At 39.3% G+C, this 27,470-nt stretch overlaps 1 protein-coding gene across 2 annotated transcripts in view; it reads right to left on the bottom strand.

Annotated features, from left to right (window-relative positions):
• Positions 1–23,344, bottom strand: part of SCFD2 (sec1 family domain containing 2) — a 414,713-nt gene extending 391,369 nt beyond the window's left edge. For both annotated transcript variants that reach the window (XM_027836564.1, XM_027836563.1), the window contains exons 1-2: positions 22,409–23,344; positions 12,959–13,127 (exon numbers count right to left, since the gene is read on the bottom strand). In XM_027836564.1, coding sequence (XP_027692365.1) covers positions 12,959–13,127; positions 22,409–23,246 — 1,007 coding nt within the window. In that variant the 5' untranslated portion in view covers positions 23,247–23,344. The remainder of the gene's footprint in view (positions 1–12,958; positions 13,128–22,408) is intronic.
• Positions 23,345–27,470: the final 4,126 nt, after the last annotated feature.

Below are 27,470 nucleotides of genomic sequence, written 5' to 3' on the forward strand. Positions count from 1 at the left end.
AATGGTGCTGGAAAGACTGTGGGTAATAGAAAGGCCAAAGAAAATGATGTATGGTGAGAGGAGAGAATACTATTCAAACTAAGATGCACATAAGGTAAACTGAAAGCTTGGGGAAAATCAAAGTCAGAAAGTCACAAAGGTTCTGTGGGTTAGGCAGGAACAATGACAACAATTATAAGCATCTGCATAATGACTCAATCCTAATAGCAAAAGAGCTTTCATCACAACAACCCTATGAGTATCGTATGCAAGGATTAGTAGTCTCGTTTTACAGATGCTGAAGGTAAGGCACAGGGAGGTGAAGAAGAAACTATACCTAAGTTCTCCTAGTTCTAAGACCAACAATCTTTCCACTGCCCTACACTGGAACACGGAACTAAGGCCAAGAGCAAAAGGACCAAACCAATATTTAAGCAGCTAAAGAAAAAGCTGGGTCAAGGTCAAAGCCAGAAGCTCCCAAAGGGAAATGATTTAAAGGGCTTACACAAGATGTTGTGAACTGAGCCTGAGGCCAGAAGGTTCAAAGCCAGGGATGCCAGGTCTATACCAAAAGTCAGGGAAAATGTCATGAAGTGGTGATGAAGGAAACACAAAATGTCAGTGGCAGACATTTTGTCCCATTTGAGAAATAAGTCTGGGAAAGCATTCTTTCACAGTGGCGTGCGTCATGATAGTATCATCCAGCTGCAGCTGGATAGGTGTGGGGCAAGATAGTTTTAGCCCTAGATCAAGAAATGGAAATTTATCTGCCTGGCAACCATAGTTTATGGACTAAGTATATTCTACCTCTTGGAAGTGAAGGAAGACTTCTACACAAAAGGGAAGGTCTGCCACAGAACTGCAGAGTAGTGGGTTGGAGCTGCCTCAGACCACTCACGCCTTTTCCTCCGGCCCCCAAAAGGGTTCCAAGGTTAGCGGTAGTTTGAGACGACAATGCTACAATAGCAAGTAGATGGTATTACCTTCTTAGCTACAGAAAATATAAACAATAAGGCGGCAGCTAGGTGGCACAGTGGATAGAGCACCGGCCCTGGAGTCAGGAGGACCTGAGTTCAAATCCAGCCTCAGACACGTGACACCTACCAGCTGTGTGACCTTGAGCATGTCACTTAACCCCAACTGCCTCACCAAAAAAATATATATGTGTATATATGTATATGTACATATATATAAACAATATACTTCTGATTCACATCACAAAAATCAGTTTTCTAATTACAAAAAAAAAGTTAAAATGGCATTTATTCATTCTCATGGAATAGGTGAGGAAGGGAAGTCACTGATAAAACCTACTGTCTTGTCACAAATAGATGCCTCTCCCTCAATGGGAAGCACCACACACTGCTTCCCAAAGTCAGAAGATTTTTGCCTGGATATTCACAAAGGTCTAAAAGCTTCAATAGAAGTAAGAAAGGCACACCTGAACTGAGTTCCACAGATCCCCTCCCTGCTTGTCTTCTTGCCTCAAGCACAGCCCAAACTTTTCTTTTTGTTGTCAGTAGCGTTTTTCAGAAGTCACACTTCATTATGAACTTTAGCTGTTCTGATATTATTCCATAGCCAAGCCAGTCTTGTCTTTGATTATGTAATCTTGCTTCCATTTTTTGCCCCTGTCCTTTTAAAATCTGAAATCATTATCCCTTTATCTCCGTAGGTGGCTCCCCTTTTCTTCATTATTGGGAAAATTGGTTCCAATCCTCAGAATTTAATTTTTGAGGCCCTCTCATTCTTCTTTAGTCTTCTTCTCTCAATCAGTGGATCCCAACTATCTGTTTTCTTGAGCTTATAAAAGTCGACTTTCCTAAAACCTAGAGAACACATTAATGCATACTATTTCCCTCCTTGTTTTTCACAAACCCTAAATGATAGTCATTTTCTCCTCATTTCCCCCCACTTTTACTACCTGTCAGCTCCTCCTTGCTGGTCAGAATTAAGTTCCCCTCCTCACTTGTTTGACCTCGTGGAAGAGGAAAATTTTAGCAAGGCAGCTCAAGGTTTTATTAGATGGTCTGCTTTTAATAAAATGAAACTTCTAATAAATGTCTGGATACCCAAAGTCCCACATAACTACCATATTATATATCTCTGCCAGTTTCATGATCTGTGTCAGGAACTCCTTATCCATTTCTTCTATCTAGCCAGGCAGTCTATGGTAATTTGTTTGCTTCACCCTTAACCTGCACCTAATCACTCACCACCAAGTTCCATTTTGGCATAGTACAACTAGTTGGGTATAATAGAAAGAAAAATGAACTTGGGATCAGAAGACCTGGGTCTAAGTCTAGGGTTTGCCATTCAGTAGCTCTGCATCCCTAGGCAAGTCACAACTTCCCTAAGCCTAAATTTCCCCAGCTGTAAAATGGGGCTAATAACAAATGCCCTACCTAGCTCACCGAAAACCACTGTTTTCTTTCCAGTTCTATAAAAGGGTGGTTTGCTGTGATTTGCTACTACCAAGTCTTATGAAGGAGTACTTACCTCCTTGTGCCAAAAATTACAAGCTCTCCATTGCCTATGCTCTATTGATTATAAACATGTGAAACACCAAGTATCATTCTTGACCTTTTTACCAGTTATTTTTTCCCACGTGCAGCTTCACTATTGTCATTCTTATTTCTACATTATAGCCAATGTCCTCCATATTATCCAGATTTGGTCTTATCAGCATTTTTCTCTCTCTTCTTCCATTTTCAATTGTGCTCTTAAGGTGGGTATTCTCTAACAATAAGGATACGAAACTGGTGGCATCCAACTAATGAAGGGATTATCCCACAAGTTACGCTGGCAGTTAGGAGGTAAAGCCTCTTCAGCTGGCTTTAGTTGACTACAGACATCAAGTGCAGTTTTTGTTTAACAAATAGATTTCAATTTATTGTTTATAGACCTTCTCCACCTCAATTTCACAAACAGTATTCTCTTAAATGAATATGCCTAACAAATGCAAATGGTATTACAAATCAAAGAACCTAATCATTACCATTTCAAACAATAATGAAGAGGAAAGCTTTTCCTAGACTTTGCCTCCACAGACAATATTTCTAGGAGTCTGTGTGTGTGTATGGCAGAATCTACTCTTATACCCCATTACCATGAAACACTACCTCTGAAGCTCTGGAGCTAGAGCTCCATGACCTTGGGCAAGTCTGAGTCTCAGTTTCTTCTTCATTGTGGTAAAGATCACAGGAAATAACGTGAGTGTTTTGCAAACCTTAAAGCACTATATAAATGTCACCTATAATTATTATAGTGATGCAATGAGACTGCAATGTTTTGAACGGCTAATTTTTACAAATACAACTTTAGGTGATTTAATTATTCTAATCTATGTAAAAATGTCAAAGAACCTTAGATGATACTATCAGTTGAATTCCTATGAGCAAAAATTCTAAACATTAAATGTTTTCACTGTTCCAAACATTTTCATAAGAAAAGCAAGTATTTTAAAGTAGCTAATGGCTAGTTAAATGTTATTAAAATGGTTTTAAAATATATGTCTCATTTTAAAATATATGTTCAATGTTTGAGTTGTATTCTATCAAAATACCACACTGTTCCAAACTATATACACAGGAGAAAAGTAAAACCTTCCAAGAATGCGAAAGAAAAATAAACTGAATCCAAAAAGCTATCAAAATATAAATCAACCTGCTGAAATACATATGATTAAGAAAATAAAATATTTTGTAAGAGGGGAATTGAAAATGCACTGCAGAGAACATAGCTAAAAAGGGAAAATGCTGTTTAAAAAAAGTATGTACAAATTCATGTAATTTCTTTTGCTTTATTCAATTCAGTACCCCAGAAGGGGGTTCCCTGTCTGTGTAAGCTCATACCTCCCATTCCCAACTCTTCTTTTCAAAGCATATTTGTTCATTTTAAATTCACTGCAGAGTACGTGGAAGAAGCTGGGAGGGGGTTAGAGATGCACTGGCATGGGAAAATTATTAGGGAGTAAGTACCCTCGTTGAAAAGGCACAGGATGATGGGATAGCCTTTCTCTAAAGGATTACACAGAGGAAGAGAAAATGGAAGAAAGAAGGAAGCAGAGGAGGAGAACAAGGAGGAGAGGAGAGGAAGGAAGAAGAAGACGAAGAGAGGAGGAAGAAGAAAATGAAGAAAGAGGAGGAGACGATGATAGTGGTGGTAGTGAAGATGAAGAAGACAGAACAGAGTGATACTGGCTATTTGGCTTCATTGAGTCAAATGGTCAAGAGTTAGCTCATGTGTCATTTCCTATGGCAATGCTTTCCTGATCAGATTGGAGTACTTGTTAAGTTTTCTCTTTCTTCTCTTCAAATGATTGTACATATTCTGACTTGTTTAAATGTTGGAACCCTCCAGGAGAATGTAACACTCCTCTCCTTCAGGAGAGGAACCTTTGTGTGTGTATTTAGGACCACTAAGTTCTATCATATACTGAAAAAAAAAACATCTGAACACTGAAACAAACATCAAAAGTCCCAAGTCCTTTCAGATCCTGTCTCTGCTATTTAGTAACTTGGTAACCTTGAGCAACTCACTTAACTTTTCTAAGCCTCAATTACCCCAATTTGACAAGTGGTAAAATAATGATTAACCTGTTTGTTTCACCTAATGGTTTTCAGGCTCAAATGAGATAATGTATAAAAACTATACAATGCCATACATGTGAAAGGTATTATTATCCTCAACGTTATCTTATTCTCTGGTCGCTTCTTGGACTAGATTAAACCAAAGGCTCCCTGACCCCTGAATGAACCTCCTCAAGAGCCTCTAGACCTTTGGATTGTTTTTGACATCTAGTCCTACTAGGGGACTGACCCCCTCCCCAAAACCAAGGTCATTGATTCTATAGTCTGACACATCCCCAGATCTCTACTGGTCCTGACTCCTACCCAAACAACTTTTTCTACCACCCATATTCCAGCATGATACACATGGTAATAGGGAAAGGGCATATTGGCTATAAGACACTGCAGCAAAAAAAAGGAAGAGCAGGTGGTCCATGAAAGGAGCTGTAACCATCAAAAATACAAGCAAAGTCTGGTTTCCTGAAACCTACCTACATTAGGGTCTGTGTGATACACAGGTATGCCTCAACACTCTGGTTTAGAAACACTACACTTCCTTGACTTGAACTTATCAGTGACAAACACTCATAAAATCTGGACTTGGTATTAGCCTTTAAAAAGTAATGACAAAAGCCGAATGATAAAATCTTGGAAGCAGCATACAAGGGGACTGAGCCACTTCCAGTATCCACTTTGCTTCTTTAGGGAACTCCAGAGAGTTCCAAGCTTTGTTTGAATAAATAATTGTTTCCACTTAAATTATGTGTACTCATACCATACTGATCCAGCTCAGGCCCTTCACAACATAGACACTATAAGCCATTTCAAATCTTTAAATGAGAAAAAGATTCTATGGCTCCCTTCAATATTCCTTGCCAAGCAGAGATCCGTGACAGGGCAGCAATGTGTAAGCAATTACACAACCAGAATGACTAGCTTTCAATTCTTTTTCTCTAAATTTCTGTAGACTAGTGAAAAAGAATTTTTTTGAAAAAAAAATCTTTTAAACTTTTCAATCTTTTATCAAGATATAGAACTTAAGCAACATCTGGCATGTAAAATTTTCATTTAAATCTTTCAAGTGGTTCATTTTTCCTCAGCTTTAAGAAAAGAACCCTGCTTTACTTTACCATGCCAGCCATAAATTATTCATTAATTCTGTTTGCTTAATCCATAACTGAGCCCAGATGTTTCTTCTGGAGAGCTATATCTCAAAAAATATAGCAATCTGTGAAGGGTGGAGGTACAGGTCTTTCTCCCAAGTAAGATGCAGCGTTTATTTGACAAGAACAATGCAGTGATATTTTTTCAGGGACGGAGCAAAGAGGTAATTAAAGGGATTGAAACAGCTCCAGTACTATGGGACTAATACCAACCAGAGCATTGTTCTCCTACTACACTGAAATGCACCAGTGGAGATTGGAGATTCTATCCTAAAGCATTTAAGGGAAAACAGTCTCCACTTGCCACAAAATGAGTAAATATTTATATGTTTAAAGACACATCTTAACAAGACAAAACCAAAGACTGTTATTTGTAGTTGAATCAAATCAGCATTTCTGAACCTAAATCAAGAAAAATCACTTTTCAAAAAAGAGGGTACTATTTATATTAATAGTTGAGGTTTTATAAAATTTTAAATACCAATGAACTTGAAGTAAACAGATTACTGTGAACAGTAATTCTTTTGGGTTAAGAAGACCTATTTAGTAAAGGAATTAATTCAGGCCATGGTTTATTTTCTGTAATACTGTAAAAATTAATCTCTCTGTCAAAGGAAAACAACTAACACTTTCCTCAGTCATCAAATTGTATATTTCTCAATTAACCGCTGCTGTATAATAGAATATTATTGTTCCATAACAAATTATCAGGATGGTTTCTGAGAAACCAGGGGAGATTTATATGAACTGATGCATTATGATGTGAGCAGAACCAGGAGAACAATTTATATAATAACAACATTGTAAACATAAACAGCTTTGAAAGACTTAAAACCTCTGATCAATGAAATGACCAAAGGGCTGATAATAAAACGTGCTATCCACCTCCTTACAGAGAAGAAAAGAAGGAAATGAACATTAATTAAGTGTCTGCTATGTGCCAGGCGGTATGCCAAGAGTTTTACAAACATCACTTCCTTTGATCCTCACAATAACCCTGAGAGGTAAGTGGTATTGTTATCTTCATTTTACAGTTGAGGAAACTAAGGCAGATAGAAGTTAGGTGACTTGGCCAAGTAGTACCTGAACATCTACAATGTGCAGAAGCACCATGACAAGTATTAAGTATAAGGAGCACAGAAAAGGAATATTATACGGTCTCCGACCTAAAGAAGCTTATAAGATAGTTGCAAACATAAGCCGTAAGTATAATTGTCCTTTGCTGTAGTTATCATCCTCATCACAATTGGAATGCAAACTGAGATGTAGTGGAAAGAAATCTGAAACAGAAGCCAAGAAAATCTGGAATTGTGGCTAGTAATCCGTGGGCAAGTCACTGGGAATCCGTGGGCAAGTCACTTAACTTATGGAGCTTAGTTTCTGTTTAAAATAGAAATGAGAGGCAGCAGAGTGTAATAGATGGTGAGCTGGGTACGGAATTAGGAGGATGGAGGGTCAGTTCTCCCCTCTGACACACATTGGTTGTGTGACTGTGAACAAAGCCCTCTCGGTGCCCCACACAACCCTCCAGGACTTGAAGTGGCAAAGAAGATGCTGCTGGGCACTGGTAGAGGAAGTTTCTCCCTTGAACCTTCTTCCAACCAATGAAATTACAAGTCTAGTAAAACAAATAAATAAACAAATCTGGATAATATTGGCACTACCAACCTTGAGGGGAAAGTGCTTCTTAAACCTTAAAGCATCATATAATCATGGGCTATTATTATTACTGTTATTACTTCCAAATCCATCTCCCGGACACACTCTCTATTATCCTGAGTCTGACTGGGGGGAGAGCAGGGAGAAGTAGGGAAGCAAAGACACATACTAACTGCTTTAAAATACCTGAAGGTCTATCCCCTGGAAGGACTGAATTTGTTCTCCTTGCACTCTTCAGGAAGGCCTGAGAACAATGAGCAGACATTGTAAAGAGGCAGATTCAGATTTAATGTAAGGAAAAAACTTCCTAACAAGCAGCGCCATCCAAAAGTGGAATGGGCTGCCTCCAGGAGGCAGGGGTTACCCTTCTTTGGAGGACTTCAAAGAAAGGCTGGCTGCCTACTTCTTAGAGATGTTGCAGCAGAATTCCTGTAGAGGTACAGGTTGGGCTAGGCAGCCTCTCTGATCCCTTTCTATGACTCCATTTGAGCCTCAGTTAGTTCTCCGACCCTGTTGACTGTCTCTGGACCAGTTGACATGCCAGCTCAATGATTTGGGATGGATGGAGCAAGTGGTCCTTAGTGTTATACAAGCAACAGCAGTAGCTTAATTGGATTGAAAAGCAGCCTATAGGAGTATTGGCAGAAGTAGGGAGCATAGCTATGGAGTCAGGAAGGGTCCAAGGTTAATCAAGAATGGTGAGCAGAGGTGAGGCAGGAATAGGGCCAGTCCCAGACTAAGAGTCCACATGGGACAGAGGAATATGCTTGCAGCGCTTGCTCCAAATATTCTAGATAAGCCAGAGATCCAGATGGACAGGGAGAGACCGAGTTCATTGTTCCATTGTGTTTTCATTCTTATCTGTTCATTTAGGTTGGCCAGTTAGAGGTTTTTTTAAAAACTGTTTTACATAGAGAAAGTAGAGAGTATTTATTACAAGGATTACATCAGGGACAATTTTAACCTATCAGTGTTTATATCACAACTGGAGACTTTTACTTCGTCAAGCTGTTTTCATAGACAAGCATATCGCTCTCCGGAAGTAATGTCCATCTGTTTTTCATCTCAATGCATTTTCTTCTCTTTGTATCCCATTTTATTAAAGGGTTTCTGATTTTTTTTTTCAGAAGTATACGCAAAGAAAGCTGTGACTTGTTTTAATATCTCTTTTGCAGTGGAATTATTGTCTCCCCTAACTCATCACCCCTTTCCTAACAGTCATATTACCAATGGTGGTAATTACCAACAATGGTGCCACTCTCTTTGGATTCCTTAAGGTTTGAAACTTAGGTCTTCTTTGATGGAAAATAAGACACTTTTCATTATAATCCAGAAAAAAGAAAAAGGAAAAAAAACAGTTGAGGAGAAAGCAGAGACAGAGAAGAAGAATCTCATTAGTCAGGTATGTTCCCTTGAAGTTCTTCGTAGGCAAAGCGGATCAAGGAAGGCTCATGCCACTATTATTAAAGGTCACTTCAGTCTTAGGATACTTTTTCCATTGTATGAGAGGCCCTACCAGCCTCTAAGGAGTCAGTTTACTATAGGCAAAGCAAATTGTATACCTGCATTCCAAAAATACAGAAAGAGCCAAGCAGGAGAAGAGTCATTGATGTGGAAAAGACCTGGCATCTTGGCCAATACCAAGCTCAATATGCATCAACAGTGTTACATGACAGCTAAAAAAGGGGAAAAAAAACCTAATGAGGCTGCTAATCAGGGTGCATTAACAGAAGCATAGTATCCAGCATAAGGGAGATGACACTTCTGACTTATTCAGCTATGATAGTCAGATTACATCAGAAATATTATATCTGATTCTGGCCACCACAATCCACAGTGAAACATATCCAAAGGAGAATGGCCAGGATGGTGAGAAGACTAAAATCCATAACATGCAAGGATAAACTGAAGAACACGAGTGTGAAATATGTGAAAAACTGGGGATTTTTTCAGTGTATGATATTCCTGGCTTGGCAATTTCTTCTAGTAATGCAGGCCCATCTAAGACCTACTGGTAAGTTGCAAAGAGTAACCTAAGGCTCAGAAGTTAAGTAACTTGTCCAGGGTCCCACAGGCAGTAAGTAGTAGAGGCAAAATTTGAATCTAGGTGTTTCTGACTCCAAACCTAGCATTCTACCCAATACACGAAGCTGTCACTCCCAGTTAAAGGCAAAGGGCATCTTTAGCTAGGAGAGAAGATCCAATGGGGGAATCTAATAAGTTAGTATCAAGAAAGTGAAGAAGTATCGCATGGAAGAAGGAAGAAGCTGATTTGGACTGGCCCCAGGGGACAAAACTCAGAGTAAAAATTGGCCCAATATAAGGAAATACTTCCTAGGAATAATGCTATGAAAAAGTAGTATGAGGTTGCCTTCCTCCGTCACCAGAGGTCTCCAGGATGACCACTGGCCATGATGTTATAGAAATGATTTCTGTTTAGTTACAAGATAAGCACAACAGTTCCAAGAATGGCAGCACTTTCCAGACTAGGAGTCCTGTTTTCCACCTGTTTCACCAGATATTAAAGCATCTGGAAAAGCAACTTCTTAGGAGAAGAGGCCAGCCATCTCTCTACCAAAAGCCAACCAACTATCACCCACAGAATGGTCAAGTCAGCCTAGCTAAGGCAGTAAGAGACCCTGAGAAACAGGGGCAACCCATACCAGGTTAGCCAAACCACAACCACCACACCTTGATCATCGCCCCTCAGATCTTGATGGACACAACTCAGGACCCTGAACCCAAAAGCCTTGAGAACAGCAATGCTTCCAGTCCGGTTACCTCTGACATCAGCCTTAGAAGCAACCCCTGTCAAGACACAGCCTGGAAGCTGCTTCTGCAGGACTTAAAGCCACAGCTGTAAGTCTCAGAATAGAAAGTCTTTACCACCAAAGTCTTTCACATTGTTAAATGGTTCAGCATCAGAAAATGATAGCATTTTGTCCATGGAATTGAGATTAAAGAAGAGGCATTATTATCTGGTTTTCCATTGTAGCCTAAACCTTCAATATGTATTGTCTCACTCTTTGGAATGTGAGCTCCTTGACAAAAGAAACTGCCTTACTTTTCTATTAGTATCCCCAAACTTTAACATAGCGCTTTGCACTTAGTAAATGCTTAATAAATGCATTTTTCATTCATTCATTTGTTCAGGTTGGTCTGTGAGCAATCCACAATTTAAGAAGTGCTGAAACGGTCACAAGTGGAAAAAGTTTAAGAAGCCCTGGTCTAGGGGTAGCTAGGTGGCGCAGTAGATAGAACTCTGACTCTGGAGTCAGGAGGACCTGAGTTCAAATCCAGCCTCAGACACTTGACACTTATTAGCTGTGTGACCCTGGGCAAGTCACTTAACCACATTGCCTAGCCAAAAAAAAGAAAAAAGAAGCAGCAGCCCTGGTCTAGATGATCTCTAAGATTCTTCCCAGCTCTTTGATTCTGACTCCTAACTGTGTCCCCCTTCAGCAAGTGTATCACCAAATCCTTTTCCTTCTTTGTTTGTAAAATTTCTCAGATCTATTATTTCTTTTCCATTCCCACGAACAAAAACTTAACTGAAACCCTACCTCCTTTGGGCCTGCAAACCATTCCAATAGCTTCTAAATTGGACCATTTTCAGTGGCATTAATCTAATCTACTATAGAAGTAAGAATCCTTCTCCTTAGACACTGATTTAATCCCCTACTTAAATCAAAAGTGGCTGTAAATTATTTCTCACATAAAATCAAAATTATAGACCATATCATTCAACTACTCCACAAACTGTTCAGGCCACTTACATTGGAGATAAGCAAGAAAGGGAACAAAATCAGACAACACAGATGGTAAGAGTAGTTGAATGTATTTTCTTTATTATCTTCCAAAGATAATGAATCTAGAAATGATCTAGAGATTAGCTATCATTCAGTATTATGTCTCTTTCCACGCTAATAGCATGGATAGTCAAATTCTGTCTCTCTCTTCGTAAACCACCAGTTTCTTCAGGTCATGCCCCTGACCAAGAACCCCCAATGGCCTCTCACTGCCTATATGATCAAGAAGAACCAACTTAAAGGCCCTTGGTAATCTGGCCCCACTTTCTCTGTCCCACCAATGTGGAACACGAATCCTCTGCTCCACTGGAACTGATCCCTTTCCTTCTTCATCCTTATACCTTTCTCGGTCTTTGTTTATGCTGTTCCTTTCCCCTGCCCCGCTATCCCTTCCCAGATTGCCATTTCCCTCACCCTTAAGTGAAGTTATAATTAAAGTTACATCTTCCACAATGTCTGGCCAGAATCTAGTATCATAGGATGCTGTATTTGGCAGGGATCATAAGCATCATCTAGACAATCTCCTTCAATTTTAAAAATGAGGAAATGGGATGTTCACCAAGAGGAGTGACTTGACCAAAGGCACACAGCTGGGGTGGAGTTGGGCTGGGATTTGAACCGTAGTCTTCTAAATCCAAATCCAGGGCTCCTCTGACATTTGAAGGCATTTGTAACATGTCATGCTTCTTTTCTATTCCTCCAAAGCATAAAGCCCAGTATAAGGTACACAGTGGACACTCAATAAAGATCTGCCTACTCTCTGTACAGCTATAATTACTTACCTATGTTTCTATTGATGGAAAGACTCTTTCAAGGTAAGGATCCCTCTGAAAGATTCTTGGAGGCTTAGATGACCACTTTGGGGCATGTCACAGTGGGGTTTCCTTTCAGGTATGGTTTGACTAGATATCCACTAAAATCCCTTTCAGCTGTCAAAGTCTACGATTCTGTTTCTTCCCTTCTTTTATACCTCCCCATGATGTCAGATGTCTACGACAGGCACTCAAATGCAGCTAACTCTTTCCACAAAATAGTTATACATGTTAGTAGATCAAAGTTAACTGACAACTACTTTGGTATTATTGATTACCAGGTTATAAAGTTTTCAGTAACTAAAAGATAAAATTACAATAGGAAGAATTTAGTATTTTGTTTAAAAATATAAAGAATTACCATAAAGGAAGAGGTCTAAATATATTTTTTCAATTCAGAAATAATACTTCTACAATGAAGAAGAAGGTCAAGAAGTTAATTTGACTCTTTCTACATGTACATCATTTCTGGCCATAATTTATTTGTGAGGAAAGAGGATGGAAGAATAAGATTTTCCTCTTAAAAACCATGAATTCTCTAAGTATGTAGCCTTTTTTCCATGGCTGTAAGTGAGCATATTTAGAAGTTAAAAAAGAAAAATGTATCGTTTACACAGAAAATTATGACACAGTTCCAGAACCATGTGGGCTGTGAATAATAAGAGAAAGACTGAGAAAACCTACACTCCATGTGAAATTCCATGTCTGAGAAATGGAGAGTCATAGATCGACTCCCTTAAGTATTCTTGAGAACAATCTTATATTACACCTAAATAGTACTTCTATGAAATTCTACACTTTGATTTATTTGAATGTTTGTGGGATATAGTTATTAAAAAGTTAGAGAAAACTATTTTAAATGCTATCCACTAAGATTTTGTCAGCTAGAGAACAGCTTTGTTCCATGTTCCCATCGCATAGAAACAATCCTTTGGGAAGAAAAATAATAAAGATACACATCTTACTTGGATTGGGCTAAGCAGCCAGGTGCTATCATAGTATAATTCTCTTCCTTTGTCTGGAGCGCAGTGAGCTCTACCATATTAACCATCACATCATTCATGTGGCCTGGAAGTTTGGGAAGAAACGAAATCATCTTCTCTACTAAGTTGTCTCCATGGTGTCCAACTGCTCCTATTGAAACAAAAGTTAGAATGAAAATGGTCAGAGAATGGAGGAAAAACACTGTTTTTAGAAAAAAAAAATAGTTAATTATTATTCAGAAGCAAAATAAATGCTGTGCAAGGTTTCACTGCCCACTAAGAAGTAGTGTCATAGAATTTTGGAGGTCAACTAATTTATTCATGTTACAGATAAAAATGAGTGAATGGAAGCATTTATTAAGTAATTACTATGAGAAAAGCACTGGGAATAGAAACAGAAAAGTGATACCATCCCTGCTCACATTCTAATAAGGAAGATGGAAGATTTTAGCTACAGGTCAGATGGAAAAGTTCCTTGAACCTCTGGGCACAGCAGTAGAGCCAACAGTAAGGCCTCCTTAATACCCCTTCCACTGACAAGATCATATCATTGTCTGATGCAGAACCATTAGACGTTGGCAAAAACTGTGGTGTGAAGAACTTTCTTTTCTGGGTCTTCAGTAGCTGTGGCCATAGCACCTGCAAAAACAACTGCCAGGCTACATCTTAACAATGGTTGCTTCTCAAGATGTTATCTGAGGGCACTGTGCTAGAAGAAATACTATTCCCAAGACTCTTGGGTTCAGGATCCTGGGCTGTCTCCATCAGGGTCTAAGTGGTGGTTTGACTAGTCTAGCACATGTTGCCATGCTAATTCTTATCTTTCTCACACTCCCTCTGTCTCTGTCTCTGTCTCTCTCTCTCAGTGCCCTGATGCCCTATGTGTGGTTGACAGTTGACAAGCAATAAGTCTTGGTTAGTTTAAGTGAACTGTCCCAGGCCATACCATTAATAAAAGCAGAACAATGGACTAGAACAGAAATTTCTGATTTCTAGTCTAGTCTTGTGCTGTTTCCATGATACCATAACGCCTTCTGAAACATCACAGCTCAGAAAAGTGAATGTAGTGGAAGGAGTGAAATTCTGGGCCAGTCCTCAAGTGATGGACATCCACTTAGTTTCCAATTTTTCGCCACCACAAAAAGAGCTTCTAGAAATATTTTTGCACATATAGGGCTTTTGGCTCTTTCTTTTATCTCCTTTAAGTCTAGGCCTAGCAGTAGAATAGTTGGGTCAAAGGGATGCATTCATTGTTCGGTAACTTTTGTGTACAATTACCAACTGCTTTCCAGGATGGTTGAACTCTTTCACAGGTCAGTGTATCTGCTTTTCCACAGGCGCTCCAACATGTATCATTTTCCTTTTATAAGCTGACGAAAAATGAAATGAGAAGAACCAGGAGAACAATTTTAAAATAGCTACAAGATTTTGAAAACAAACATGCTATACATACTTCTCCAGGCTGCACTTCTGGTTTCCTTTTCCATGCTCAGTTCTGCATCCTGAACCCTCCACCTTTGCAGCCTCTCCTTCGATTGGATAGCTCCTACCAGAATTTCCACTCAAGAAGGTCACCCAAGTCAGCCATGTCTTATTGCTTGCCAGGTTACACTCAACTTCCTCAACCATTCCCTTGCCCTCCCTCATTTGTTTTCTTCCCCTCCCCACATCCTTTTCAGCTTCTGTTTTTGGTGTTATTTTCTCCCATTAGAATGTAAGCTTCTTGAGGAAAGGAATAGCTTTTTCTTTGGATTGGAATTTGAATTCTCAGCAATTAGCACAGTGCATAGCATGTAGTAAGCACTTAATAAATACTTGATTTACTAAGTGGCAAAGAAGTGATGAATTTAACATGCAGAATGAGACATATGTTTTTGTATACAGTAATTGAGGGAACTTGTTTTGCTTGATTATGCATATTTGTTACAAGGAACTTCAGAGGATCTTCTGAATATACAGAATCCTTAAGCTAGATTTCAGAGGCATATTCAGGAAAGCTCAATTTGTGTGGGGCCTCCAGAGGCCTTGAGGAAGAAACTTCTGCCCACACTTTGGGGTGCCAGACAGAGGACAAAAAAAGGCAAGAGTAAGACTCAAGCAAATGAACATATGAACAAGAAAAAAGAGGTGAGAAAAGAGTGGTGTGGTCAGTCTTGAGCACTTCAGGAATATTAGTTTTTCTGTCAACTATATGGATGAAGTGGAAAACAGGAAGAACTGGATAAAGGCAGATCAATGAGAAGGCTATTGTAATGTTCATTTAAGAGGGGATAAAAGCCTAGACCACAGTTCTGAAGAGAATAGGATGGATACAAGAGGAGATGGAATTGGAAAGAAAAGATGGAATTGACAAGACATGGCAACTGATTGGGTATTGAGGAATCTTGGATGACTCTCATGTTGTAGGCTTTGGTAACTTATGTTTTGCTTTGCAGGATATAGGGATATAAGAGCCAGTCTTAAAACAGATAAGTAGACAAAGAATATGAACAGTTTTCCAGATAATAAATTAATAAACATATGAAAAAAATGCTGTCACTAGTAAGAAAAACACAAATCAAAGGAACTCTGAGGTTTCATCTCAGATTCAAATTGGCAAAGATAATAATAGCAAGTATCAGAGGAACTGTGGGAAGACAATAGTACTTATGCATTGTTAAAGAAGCTGTGAATTTGTCCAACTATTCTGAAAAAACAATTTGGAATTCCTTATGAAAAGTTATCACACTATCCACACTCATTGACCCCTTAATGCCATCACTGAGTATATGCCACAAAAGGAGTAAAAACCAGAAGAAAGGTCCCATACATGCAAACATATTCACCATGGGATTTCCTTTGGTAGCAAAAAAAAAAAAAAGGACTGTAACAAGTAAATGCCCATAGACTGGATAACAGCAGAACAAACTATGGTACAGGAATACCATAAGAAATTACTAGAATGAGAATTTCAGAAAAACTTGAGAAGCCTTTAAGAACTAATACAGAGGGGCAGCTAGGTGGTACAGTGGATAGAGCACCGGCCCTGAAGTCAGGAAGACCTGAGTTCAAATCCGGCCCCAGACCAAAACTCTCAGACCAAACACTTGACACATACTAGCTGTGTGACCTTGGGCAAGTCACTTAACCCCGACTGCCTCACCAAAAAAAAAAAAAAAGAACTAATACAGAGTAAAGAATGCAGACCATGAGATAATTAGATAAATTATTATCCAATTACACCAACAAAACCAAACACTAAAAGGTAACTGAAATTTGATTAAATGCAAGACCAATCGCTGTCTCAGAAAGAAGATGATGAAAGATATTTCCTTCCAGTTAGTTGAGAGGTGAAAGATTAGAGGCATAGAACATTCCATATACTGTTAGATCTGGTCACTGTTTCATTCCACTTTGCATAATTGTTTTTCTTTGTTACAAGGAGGTTTGTACTATGGTATGGAGTGGCATATCAAGAAATGACCAGTACCAAAAAAAGTTACCTAAAAAAAATTGTAGAAACATGACCTGAGGAAATATAATAACTGATAATTTTTTATTTTTGCCTAATTCTTGCTTCTTACAAAGAGGGTGAATATGTAGGAAAATAGTGTTACTTTCTATGATGCTGTTGACAGCAAGTTATGCTTGTGATTTTTATAGCCATGGTACTACAATGCTTAGGATGGAAAATCATGTTGTTGTTTTAAATGCAGCAAGTACTAAAAATCATAGCTCCTTATTTTTATCAAATGTACCAGAAATTTGGGATTAGGTAGTAATCATAATAGCTCATATTTACAATGTACTTAAAGGTTTGCAAAACATAACATATATTTACTTATTTGATCCTCACAATAACTCTATGAGGAAGATGCTCTTGTAATAACAATTTCACATGTGAGGAAATTGAATTTTAGACTAAGAAACTTGCCCAGAATCACATAGTTAGGAAGTGTCTGAGAGAAGATTTGAACTCAGGTTTTCTTATCTCCATGTCCAGCATTCTATCTACTGCTCCAAACTGCCTCACACACAACACTTCAAAATATAGATTATTGTAGCAAAGTGTTTTCTCTGGGAGGAAAGTATTTGAATGTGCTACCATACTAGGGAGTAAAAAAAAAAAAGAAGAGTATTGATTTTGGCCAGTGAAATCATAAGGAAGTCCAATGGCTATTCTGAGTTTTGCAATGATGGATTTAATGGATAAACCCTAAGTCTCTGGAACTGCTTATTCAGATACTTAATCCTTCCACAATATCAACATTCTTTCTATCTTTTAAGGGTTAGTCCTTAGTCTGCTGGATTTAATCCAAGAGTAAAGTTTTCATCCTTCTAAAATCTAGAAGAATCAAACCAATAATGGAAAAATCAATTCTGAGTTCTCGGCCAACTCCCAACCTTAGAATTTAAATATGAACACCATTAGTAAAACCTTCTGGCTGATGTCAAATGTCACAAGGGAACAGGAGAGGAAAGCAAGGCTCAAGCCACTTAGGCGATCATAAATCAAATCTAACCTCTTAATTATTCTTGGAAGCCAATCGGCAGGCAAAGCTACCTATGAAACACAGTTATTAAATGATCTGTGCAACAATGGCTGAAGCAGCTGGCCCGTGACCTCAGGAGGCAGAACTTCCCAGGTGGTCTCCATGCAGAACAAAAATCAGCTCTGAATGTCACAAAGGCACAAGCAGGAACAGCCAGTCATGTCTCATGAAAGAAACAAAACTTTTTGTGTGTTTAAAAAGTTAACAAAGTGAACAAGTGAACCCGATGATTATAATCATCTATCAAGGGAGGCACATAGGGCCAAAGAGCTCTAAAAAAGATGAATCATCAGAGCTTTTAGTAATATGACCCCTAAAAGATGACACACAAATATGAATTTCTAGGAAATGAAAGTCATTGCTCAAGACCCCTCTTTTTTTGGGGGGGGGGGGGAGGGTGGTGCTAGGCAATTGGGATTAAGTGACTTGCCCAGAGTCACACAGCTAAGTATCATGTGTCTGAGGCCAGATGTGAACTCAGGTCCTCCTGACTCCAGAGCTGGTGCTCTATCCATTGCGCCACCTAGCTGCCCCTAAGAGTCCTCTTTTAACAGCAATATTGTTGCTGACATACCACATGTCTACAGATCACATAATACCAGTTTGGGAGGAATTTAAATAAATGAATGAAAGAGCATTTATTAAGCCCTTACTTTTTTTTTCTTTTTTTAAAATTAGTTTATTTTTAGTTTTCAACATGCATTTTCATAAGATTTTTGCTAAATTTTCCCCTTCCCTCACCACCTCCCTCCCCAAGACAGCAAGCCATTTGACATACGCTATACATGTACAATCATATAAACATATTTCCACATTAGTCATGTCATAAAGAAAAATCAGAACCAAACAGAATAACCACAAGAAAGAAAAAATTTAAAAAAAGAGAAAATAGTATGCTTTGATTTACATTTGGACTCCATAGTTCTTTCTCTGGATATGGATAGCATGTTCCTTCTTTAGTCTTTTGGGAATTGTCTTAGATCACTGCATTGCTGAGAGGAGCTAATTCTATCAAAGTTGGTCATTGCACAATGTGGCTGCTACTATGTACAATGTTCTCCTGGTTCTGCTCACTTTACTCAGCATCAGTTCACATAAGTCTTTCTAGATTTTTCTGAAATCCACCTGCTCATCATCTCTTATGGAACAATAGTATTCCATTACATTCATATACCACAACTTGTTCAGTCATTCCCCAACTGACGGGCATCCCCTCAATTTCCAATTCTTTTAAGCCATTACTTCAATAACACACACACACACACACACACACACACACAACCCACTATGAACTAATGTGGACAGCCACCCAAAGAAGAAGGTTCATGGTGGTAGGATAAAATACATTATCAAGGAATTATTTCACAAGAAAAACCGTATAAAGGATGTCGTGGGAGCAATGTAGGAAGAGAACAGGATGTGACCTAGTCATGTCAGGTGAGTAAGGGATAACAAATAGACAGTCTGTGGACTCCACTGGTAATTATAAAATGTCCAGAGATATACAGAAAGCATTACAGTTGAAACCACTGTGAAAGAGCCTACGTATATTGATTACAATCTGCAGTACTACAGGATGAGATTGATGAGTTTAAGGTCCATTTAAATATCAATATAGTTCATAAATTGTTTTGACAATTTCCCATCCAGGCAAATGAAGTGTGATATAGACCAATATACTCAATGCCAATTTACTGACACACAATCATCACGAAACTCTTCTGCAATACCTCTACAAAGAATGGAAGTGATAAGGCACAAGAATAGAGAAACCCACACACCACAGGCAACTCACAACTTAGAACTAAAGGCCTATATATTACTGGTTTCTTTTAGGGAAGAATTTGCACCATATGTCACCTGTACCTCTCCTGAGCTTCTTCCTGGATAAAGTTGCTTCTCTGCTACTCTTGGGCCACTCAAGTAGTGTTAAATTATTTTTAGTAAGCAGTAGCACTATATTCTCTCAGTAAAAGAGCAGCCCTAATGCTCCTCCAACATTATGTTTCTACCATCTCCTGCCCAATATTTCATATTAGATGTGTCTCACCAATAAATGAGCTATTTCTTTTTCTGCCAAACCTGTCCCCACTGTGTGATTTCTCTGCAGCATTCGATGGTGTTGTCTTTTCAGTGGTTCTTGAAAAGAGAAAAATTCAAAGTCTTCTTTGACTTCTCATTCCATTCCATCCTTTGCTACTTCCTGTTCTGGAGCAGTACTTTTGTGTAGAGGAAAGCTCACTACACCTATACTCAAGGGAGAACGGCATCTGACACTTCATGGCTGTGAAACACTAAAGAAGTCACAAATCTTACTAATTCTCAGCTTTCTCATCTGTTAAATGGGGATAATAATAACTGTACTACCAACCACCACTTATTTTATGATAAAAGTGCTTAAATCTTAAACCACTATATTAATGTGAGTTTTTAAATATTGTATTGTTAGCTTTCCTATTCATATTCTTATCAATTTCCCTACAATTTTAAGTGCTATGAAGAAATTTTCCAATGTCATCTTTTAGTATAAGGTGTGACTTCAAAGACATAAAATTTACAAGCTACAACTAACCTCATTAATATATATGATTCATATCTTGTATAATGATATTCCACTAGCCCTTTTCTATGTTCTGTATTGGACTTTAAAACCTTCCATTCCACTTACAAGTCCTTTCCCAGTTCTCTTTATTCTACCTAGCAAACTCATTAATTGCTCCCTCTGTACAATTTCCCCACTTGCAATACTAAGCATTCTCAAAATACTTCCTAGGCCTTAAAAGAGAAGGGGTATGGGAATAAGCTATGGTGCCTACTATGTGCCAGGAATTGGCATTTTTTTTACAATTATTAACTATTTCATTCTTAAAACAATCTTGCAAGGCAGGTGTTGTTATTATTATGTCCATTTTGTAGTTGAAGAAACTGAGGCAAAAAGAAGTTAAGTAGCTGGCTCAGGATCAAACAGGTAGTAAATGTCTAAGGTAGAACTCATGTCTTTCCTTACTCCAGGTCCAGTACTCTATCTACCACAGCATCAGTTGCCTTTGAACATCTGTTATCTACCAGGTATTCTCTCTTCTCCAATTCAAAGATTTCCTGCCCTGCTACAGAGTTTATGTTATGAAGTATAAAAGAGTTCATGACATTACTATCATATTTAACTCCCACTTATAAAATTTAAAAATGAGAGAATCTTCACTTCTAAGAAATATAAATACATATTGAATTACTTTGATTCTCAATTACATATATGCATATCATAACATACAATCTTAATATAACATATCAAGAATCTTTTATCAGTACTGGCCAGGGGGAAAAAAAAAAGAAGTTTCAGAAAATTTATCTTTGGTGTTTGCTAACTTTCTTTTCTTCTGGAACTCTTTCATTTTTGTTTTTGTATCTCCCATGCCTAGTATATAATATATGATTAATAATTATTTGCTATTTGATTGATTCAAGACAGACTGATAGCCCCCAGAAATTTGCATTTTGAAAAGGAAAGCTAGTTGATTCAAATGTATGCCCAGTTGGCAGTATATAAAGCTAACCCTCTTCTTTTGTGTATTTTTCTGTATTACCATAGTCTATTTTTCACTGTAAGGTCCTAGAGGACAGGAGTGACAACTCCGTTCTACGTGTGCAAATCATAGGCATATACATAGGAAATGTGTGGCAAATAGTGCTCCCACTATGAAAACAGTTCTACAGCAAAAAAGCAATTACCTAGTTTTCCAGATATAAAAAGCATAAAGAACTCAACCGCCAGGAAAACAATGTTTATCTAACTGGAAACAAGACAAAAAGATGATAGGAGTGATCAATTTAACAATGAAATATATTAATAAAGTCACACATTTTTAGCCTCTGGAAAAATATTAAAAACATTTTACATGGTATCTTTTGTGGAAAGGTTAAATATGCTGGACAAATGTTTCCTTCCAAATACAATTATTTTGAGAAAAAGTGAGTGTTACTTACGACAGAGTTGGAGAAAAATGAAATAGTGTTCAAGTGATTTTCTGCAGTCACTGTTAGTTAAACAGTAAGATACAAGATGTCAATTTCTTATCATTAAAGCTAGAAACTAAATTTCTATATTCTTATAGTAGTTGTCTTTATTAAATCCATGAATCCCAAACAAACTTATCAGTTTCTCAACACTTTGTAAATGTTTATTTCTGAATCAATCAAGGAAATGCTTATCAACGTTAATTAAAAGTGTTAATTATAGCCAATTTAACTAGACATTTTTTGTTTAGTGGTCTGATTTGGAATACATTATTGTTGTCCTCTGAAGGTAACAATGAAGAAAAAAGTCAGGAAGTTCCTCGATTCTATTTAGAAGACTTTCTTTGCTTCTTGGATATACAAATGACTTTAGTGCTATAATTCTGATGGTTAATTTTCTGTCCATGATTAAATTATACAGTAATTAAACTACACAACTTACTTTAGAAATGAATGAAACTATGGCTGAAAGTTCTAATTAGCATAAGGTTTATTATTGCTTTTCAACTTCCACCTGTTGTTTTTGTCTTTAACATTCAATCCAAAGACAAAGAATTAAGCTAACTAAATTTTACTTTTTCTTTTCTCTATAATCTAACTCAAAGCACATGTTTTGTTGTCGCCTTTTTTTTTTATCAGCACTAATGCCTACCTATTGCCCTTGCAAACATACTCCAAATAAGGTCGAAATAAAAAGTTTTCTCCTTTTCCTGGAGGTGCTGGTGGAGACATGGATACCTGCAAAACTATTTGAAGTTTTTGAGTAAAGAGTGCTACTTACACAGGACTTCTAAGACCACAAAACCACTAAACTTTTTCTGATCTCTGGAAGCTTCAGCACCTCAGAAAATGGCTGGAAAACTGAAGCAGTAACAGCGCTACTCACCTGTGAGATCCAATGTCCGATCCACAAAGACCACTGATGCCCTGCCTGAAGCGGCTTTTCTCCTGTTCTTGGCAGGTGCATAGTTGGCCAAGTCTGCGGCGATAATGCGGCTAAGGGTCCCAACGGAGAAACATTCCTCCCGGACGCCGAGATACTCACAAAAGGAGCTGAGGCTGGACACCAGGCACCTGATTTGCAGGAGGAGCTCAGGGGTCAGAGTGGAGGCGTCCACCTCAGCCAGACTTCCCAGCTTCCTCTTGTCAGGCCGGGCGCTGTTCAGGAGTTTCAGATCCCGGGGTAGAAGAGGAAAGAGGGAGGCGAAGGCCGGGGTTAAGGCCAGATGTGGCGCAACCGGGGCAAGCAACAGAGGGGCGTGCAGTACCTCGGCCGTGTAGTTCATGTTGCCCATCCACTCACAAAGCTTCTCCTCCAGCTGCTCGAACACCGGCTGCTGCCCTTCCAACTCAGCCACTGCCCCGGCCGGCAGGTGGCTGGCAGTGAGGTGGGCGGGGTGGCCCACGGCTGTGACCACCACGCAGTACTGGAAGTGGCTCCGGCCGAGGATGTCCCTCACGGTCTCCACAGTCCGGCCCTTGAGCAGACAGCTCAGCACGAACACGGCTTTGGGCTGTCCGGGTCCCCCTCCGGCCGCCTGCGGTCCAAACTCCCGCAGGTCACACGCAGAACCTCCCACTGCCTCGAGCAGCCGCCCGGAACCGCAGCTCCAGTGCAGGCTCTCGGCGCAGGCGGCGTCCAGGTAGACCAGAGCCCGCTTCGCTTTGGCTAACACCTGCTCCCAGGCCTGCTGGGTGAAACACAAGGCGCCCAGGGCGCTCATCGCGGCAGGGAAGCGGCTTCAGGCCGGCGCGATCACACCGAATTCCCCTGGTCCCGGAACCGCAGCCCACTGGTGGAGGTGACAGTCAACACACAGTACACGTGGTACTGTCTCTGACGCGTCTGCTGCGGGCGCCGAGTGATGACGCAGAACTAAGCTGCTCGGTGATTGGTGGGTCCTAGGAGAGGCGGGGGGGGGGGAGTGGGTGTGGCTCCTCTGCTTCTCTGTGGGGCTGGGGATGGGAAGAGGCGAGGGTTTGGCTGGTGGGTTTGGGAAAGCCAAGCATTAGAAGGGACTGGGTTACCTAGGTACATTCTTTTTAACCATTTAAAAAGAAAAAGCAATCTGAGATCCCTTGACTCTCCTTGCATTTAAACGACTTTCTTTCAGGTTGCAGCCCCACCCCTACGCTTAATTCAGATCTGTCCCCAAAGAAGGGGATTCAACCTTTAGAATGCGAGCTGCTTGGGAGTAGCGACTCCAATTTATCTTTTTTGTATATCCAGTGCTCGTAGCAAGCTCTGAAGAGATTTTTTTTCATTCATTCATTCATTCATTCATTCATTCATTCATTCATGCACTCACTCATCTCCTGCTCATTCTGTCTGTATCTTCCGAACCAAAATGACACCTCTCTAGCCCCTAGCCCCTTTACCTGTTAATTCTTTCTCTTCATTAGAATGCAGATTCCTTGAAGACAAGGAATGATATTGTTTTTTGTGTTTGTATCCCAAGTGTTTGACACGTAGTAGACACTTAATAATTGCTTTTTCATTCATTCACAAAATTGCTTATCACAACTTACTGGTCCTGGGATACTTTTTTAGCATCTGGAGAAGCCTGGAAAACTCTCCAGGCTTTGAATTGTTGCTGTTGGATATAAGTCCATTTATATGGATTTCAATACTTAGTAACAATCCACATGATTCTTTCTCCCCACTCTATTCTATCCTCCATTCAGCTATCAAAGTAGTCTTCCCTAAACACAGGTATGTACTTCTCTGCCCCTTAATCATTCAACTGCAATGACTCCCTTTTATCTCTATGGTCAAATATAAAATATTTGGTTTTTAAACCCTTCATAATTTGGGCCTTTTCTGCCTTTGTTACTATTGTTACTATTCTGCTTAGAAAACTTCAATAGATAACTATGGCCTGACTGGCTTTCAAGTCTCAGCTGAACATATTATTGAGTACTGCTACGTGGTTATAGGACCATAAATTTAGTGCTGGAAGAAGGGACCCTGAAGCCATCTCCACCAACCCCCTCATTTAACAAATGAGGAAACTAAAGCCAAAAGGGTTTAAGTAACTAAACCTATGTCACATAGGGAGGAAGGCACAGAGAAGGAATTTGAACCTGAGTTTTGTAGCTCCAAAAATCCAGCATTCTTTCCTCCATATCGCACTTCTGTCAATACTATGCTAGGTATTATGACAGATATAGAGTTACATAAGACATCTTTTCTGCTTCCAAGGAATTTGTTCTTATCCACAGTATTTGCTGCATATACTGTAATCTGCTGTAATTAGAGAGATGTAATTGGCATATTATACAATTATTGGACGTAACAATATGTATGTAAAAGCACTCAAATAGGGAAGACCTTAAGCAAAAATTTCAGTCTAATAGCACCCCAGAAATAATTATGAAATGTATAAAAATATAAATGGAGAAAGGGGGGATGTTAGTGTGGGATCTGGTTCTTCTTTTTGTTTTTTTTCTAAATGGGATAGCATTACAGCATAGTTATGGTTCTACTTATTTGAATCTGGAAAAGATCAGGGTAGTTTAATGGAAAGAGTACTGAACTTGGAGTCAGAGGGGCTGAGTTCAAATCTCAAGTCTTTCACTGATCTTGTGCAAGTCACATAGCTTATCCCTATTTGTATTATAAAACAAAACAGTTGAACTAGAAGATCTCTAACACCTCATCCAGCCCTAAATCCATGATCACTGGCATCATATGCAAAGACTTCACAGAAACAGTGGTCAAGTCAAAAAGAATTTATCAAGTGCCTACTATGTTCCAGGCAATATGCTCAATTATAGGGATATAAAGAAAAGCAAAAAGAGGACCTCCTCTTAAGGGGCTCTGTCTAATAGGGGAGACAACATACAAACAACTATATATACACAGGATACAGAGGAAATGACCTAACAGGGAAGGTATTCACATTAAGGGGAGCAAGAAAGGCTTCTTGCAGAAGGTAGGATTTTGGCTGAGACTTAAAAAAGTCAGAGAAGCCTGAAGACAGAGCTGAGAAAGCAAAAACTCCAGGCATAGGGGACAGGCAGTGAAAATGCATGGAAATGGGACATGGACAGTCATATACTAAGAACAGAGTTCATAGAGTACCTGTACAGAAGTAAAGTGTAAGAAGCCTGGAAAGGCAGAAAAGGCCCAAATTATGAAAGGTTTAAAAACCAAATATTTTATATTTAACCATAGAGGTAAAAGGGAGCCATTGCAGTTTAATGAGTAAGGGGCAGAAAAGTACAGACCTGTGTTTTAGGAATACTACTTTGATAGCTGAATGAAGGATAGAATAGAGTAGGGAAAATCATGCGGAAGGGAAACCAATGAGCAATGGTACAGGCAAGAGGTGAGGCGGGCCTGCACCAGGGTGGTAGCAGCATCAGAGGAGAGAAGGAAGTGTATACAAGAGTGGTTTCATAGGTAGAATCAACTGGTCTTAGCAGCAGAACTGATATAGGAAGTGAGAAAAAGTGAAGAATGAAGGCTGACCACTTAGGTTGTGAGAGTAGATGATGGGAAGATGGTGGCACTCATGGGAGTAATAAGGAAATTTTGAAGGCAGAGGATTTGGGGGGGAAAGATAACGAGTTCACTTTTGGACGTGTTGGGTTTAAGAAGTCTATGGGATTTGAGATGTCCAAAAGACAGTTGAAAATATGAGACTAGAACTCAAGAGAGTGGCTACAGCTGGAAAAAATTGATCTGAGAATCATCTGCAGAGAGATGATAATTGAATCCATAGGAACTAATGATTTCAACAAATGAAATAGTATATAGGGAGAAGAGGGCCCAGGAGGGAGCCATTGGGAACAGCAACAATTAGCAGGCACAACTTGGATGAAGATCCAGCAAAAAAGGACTGAGAAGGAACAGCCAGAGAAGTAAGAGGAAAACCACTTCACTAAAGTCATTAAAACCTTGAAAGACAAGATTATCAAGGAGAAGAAAGTGATCAAAAGTGATAAAGGATAAGGAAGGATGAAGATTGAGAAGCAGCCATTAGATTTGTCAATTGGTAACAGAGAACAGTATCAACTGAAGCTTGACAGCACAGAATTAAGAAGAAAGTGAGAAGAAAGGTGTTTAGCCACGAACAAGAGATATAGGATGATGACAGAGGAATTGGAGGGATCAAGTGAAGATATCCTTTTTCCACAATAGGTGAGATATGGCTGTGTTTGTATAATCCAGGGAAGCAGCCAGTAGTTAGGAAAAGATTGAGGTTGACTGAGAGATTTGGCAATATGGCGGTGAATCCAGGACAGAATGGGATCACTTGGGGGGCAGTTAGGTGGCGAAGTGGATTGAGCATCGGCCCTGAAGTCGAGGACCTGAGTTCAAATCCAACCTCAGACCAAACACTAGCTGTGTGACCCTGGGCAAGTCACTTAACCCCAATTGCCTAAAAAAAAAGAGAGAGAGAGAGAATGGGATCACTTGTGCATGTAGAGGGATTTTACCTCACTAAGGAGAAAGGCCACCTTCTTCAGTAAGACTAGTAAAAGAGAAGATACGGGGGAAGCATCTGAGTGAGCTGGGATGAGGAGAAAGGGAAAAGAGGGAGCTCTCTGCAAATCTCACCTGAGAGTGTGGGGGGAAGGGTGCATGAGACTTTGGAAGAAGGATAAAAAAGTTTGGAAAAATTATTGGGGTGAGTGGGATAATGAAGCAATGATGGAGATATAAAAAGGTTTCTTTGTCCTAGTGAGGGCCAAGTTGAGATTATGCATCATGAATTTGTTTTGGACCCAGTCAGCATGGTTTTGTGATTTTCTCCAGCTCTGTTCCAAAGCATATGAATAGGAGTGAAGGATGGTGAGATTTTTTCAAGGCTGGAGTATGGCAGGGCAAAATAGGCCACAGGATATGGAGATTCAAGAAAAGAAATGATATAGAATTCATCTGATTCACAAAGGTCAAGATGGATAAGGGAGGAGAATGTAACCAGTTCAAGGGTTATGGT

This window comes from Vombatus ursinus, unplaced genomic scaffold (genome assembly GCF_900497805.2).
Source record: "Vombatus ursinus unplaced genomic scaffold, bare-nosed wombat genome assembly UNPS02014818.1, whole genome shotgun sequence".
In the NCBI taxonomy this organism is placed as follows: domain Eukaryota; kingdom Metazoa; phylum Chordata; class Mammalia; order Diprotodontia; family Vombatidae; genus Vombatus; species Vombatus ursinus.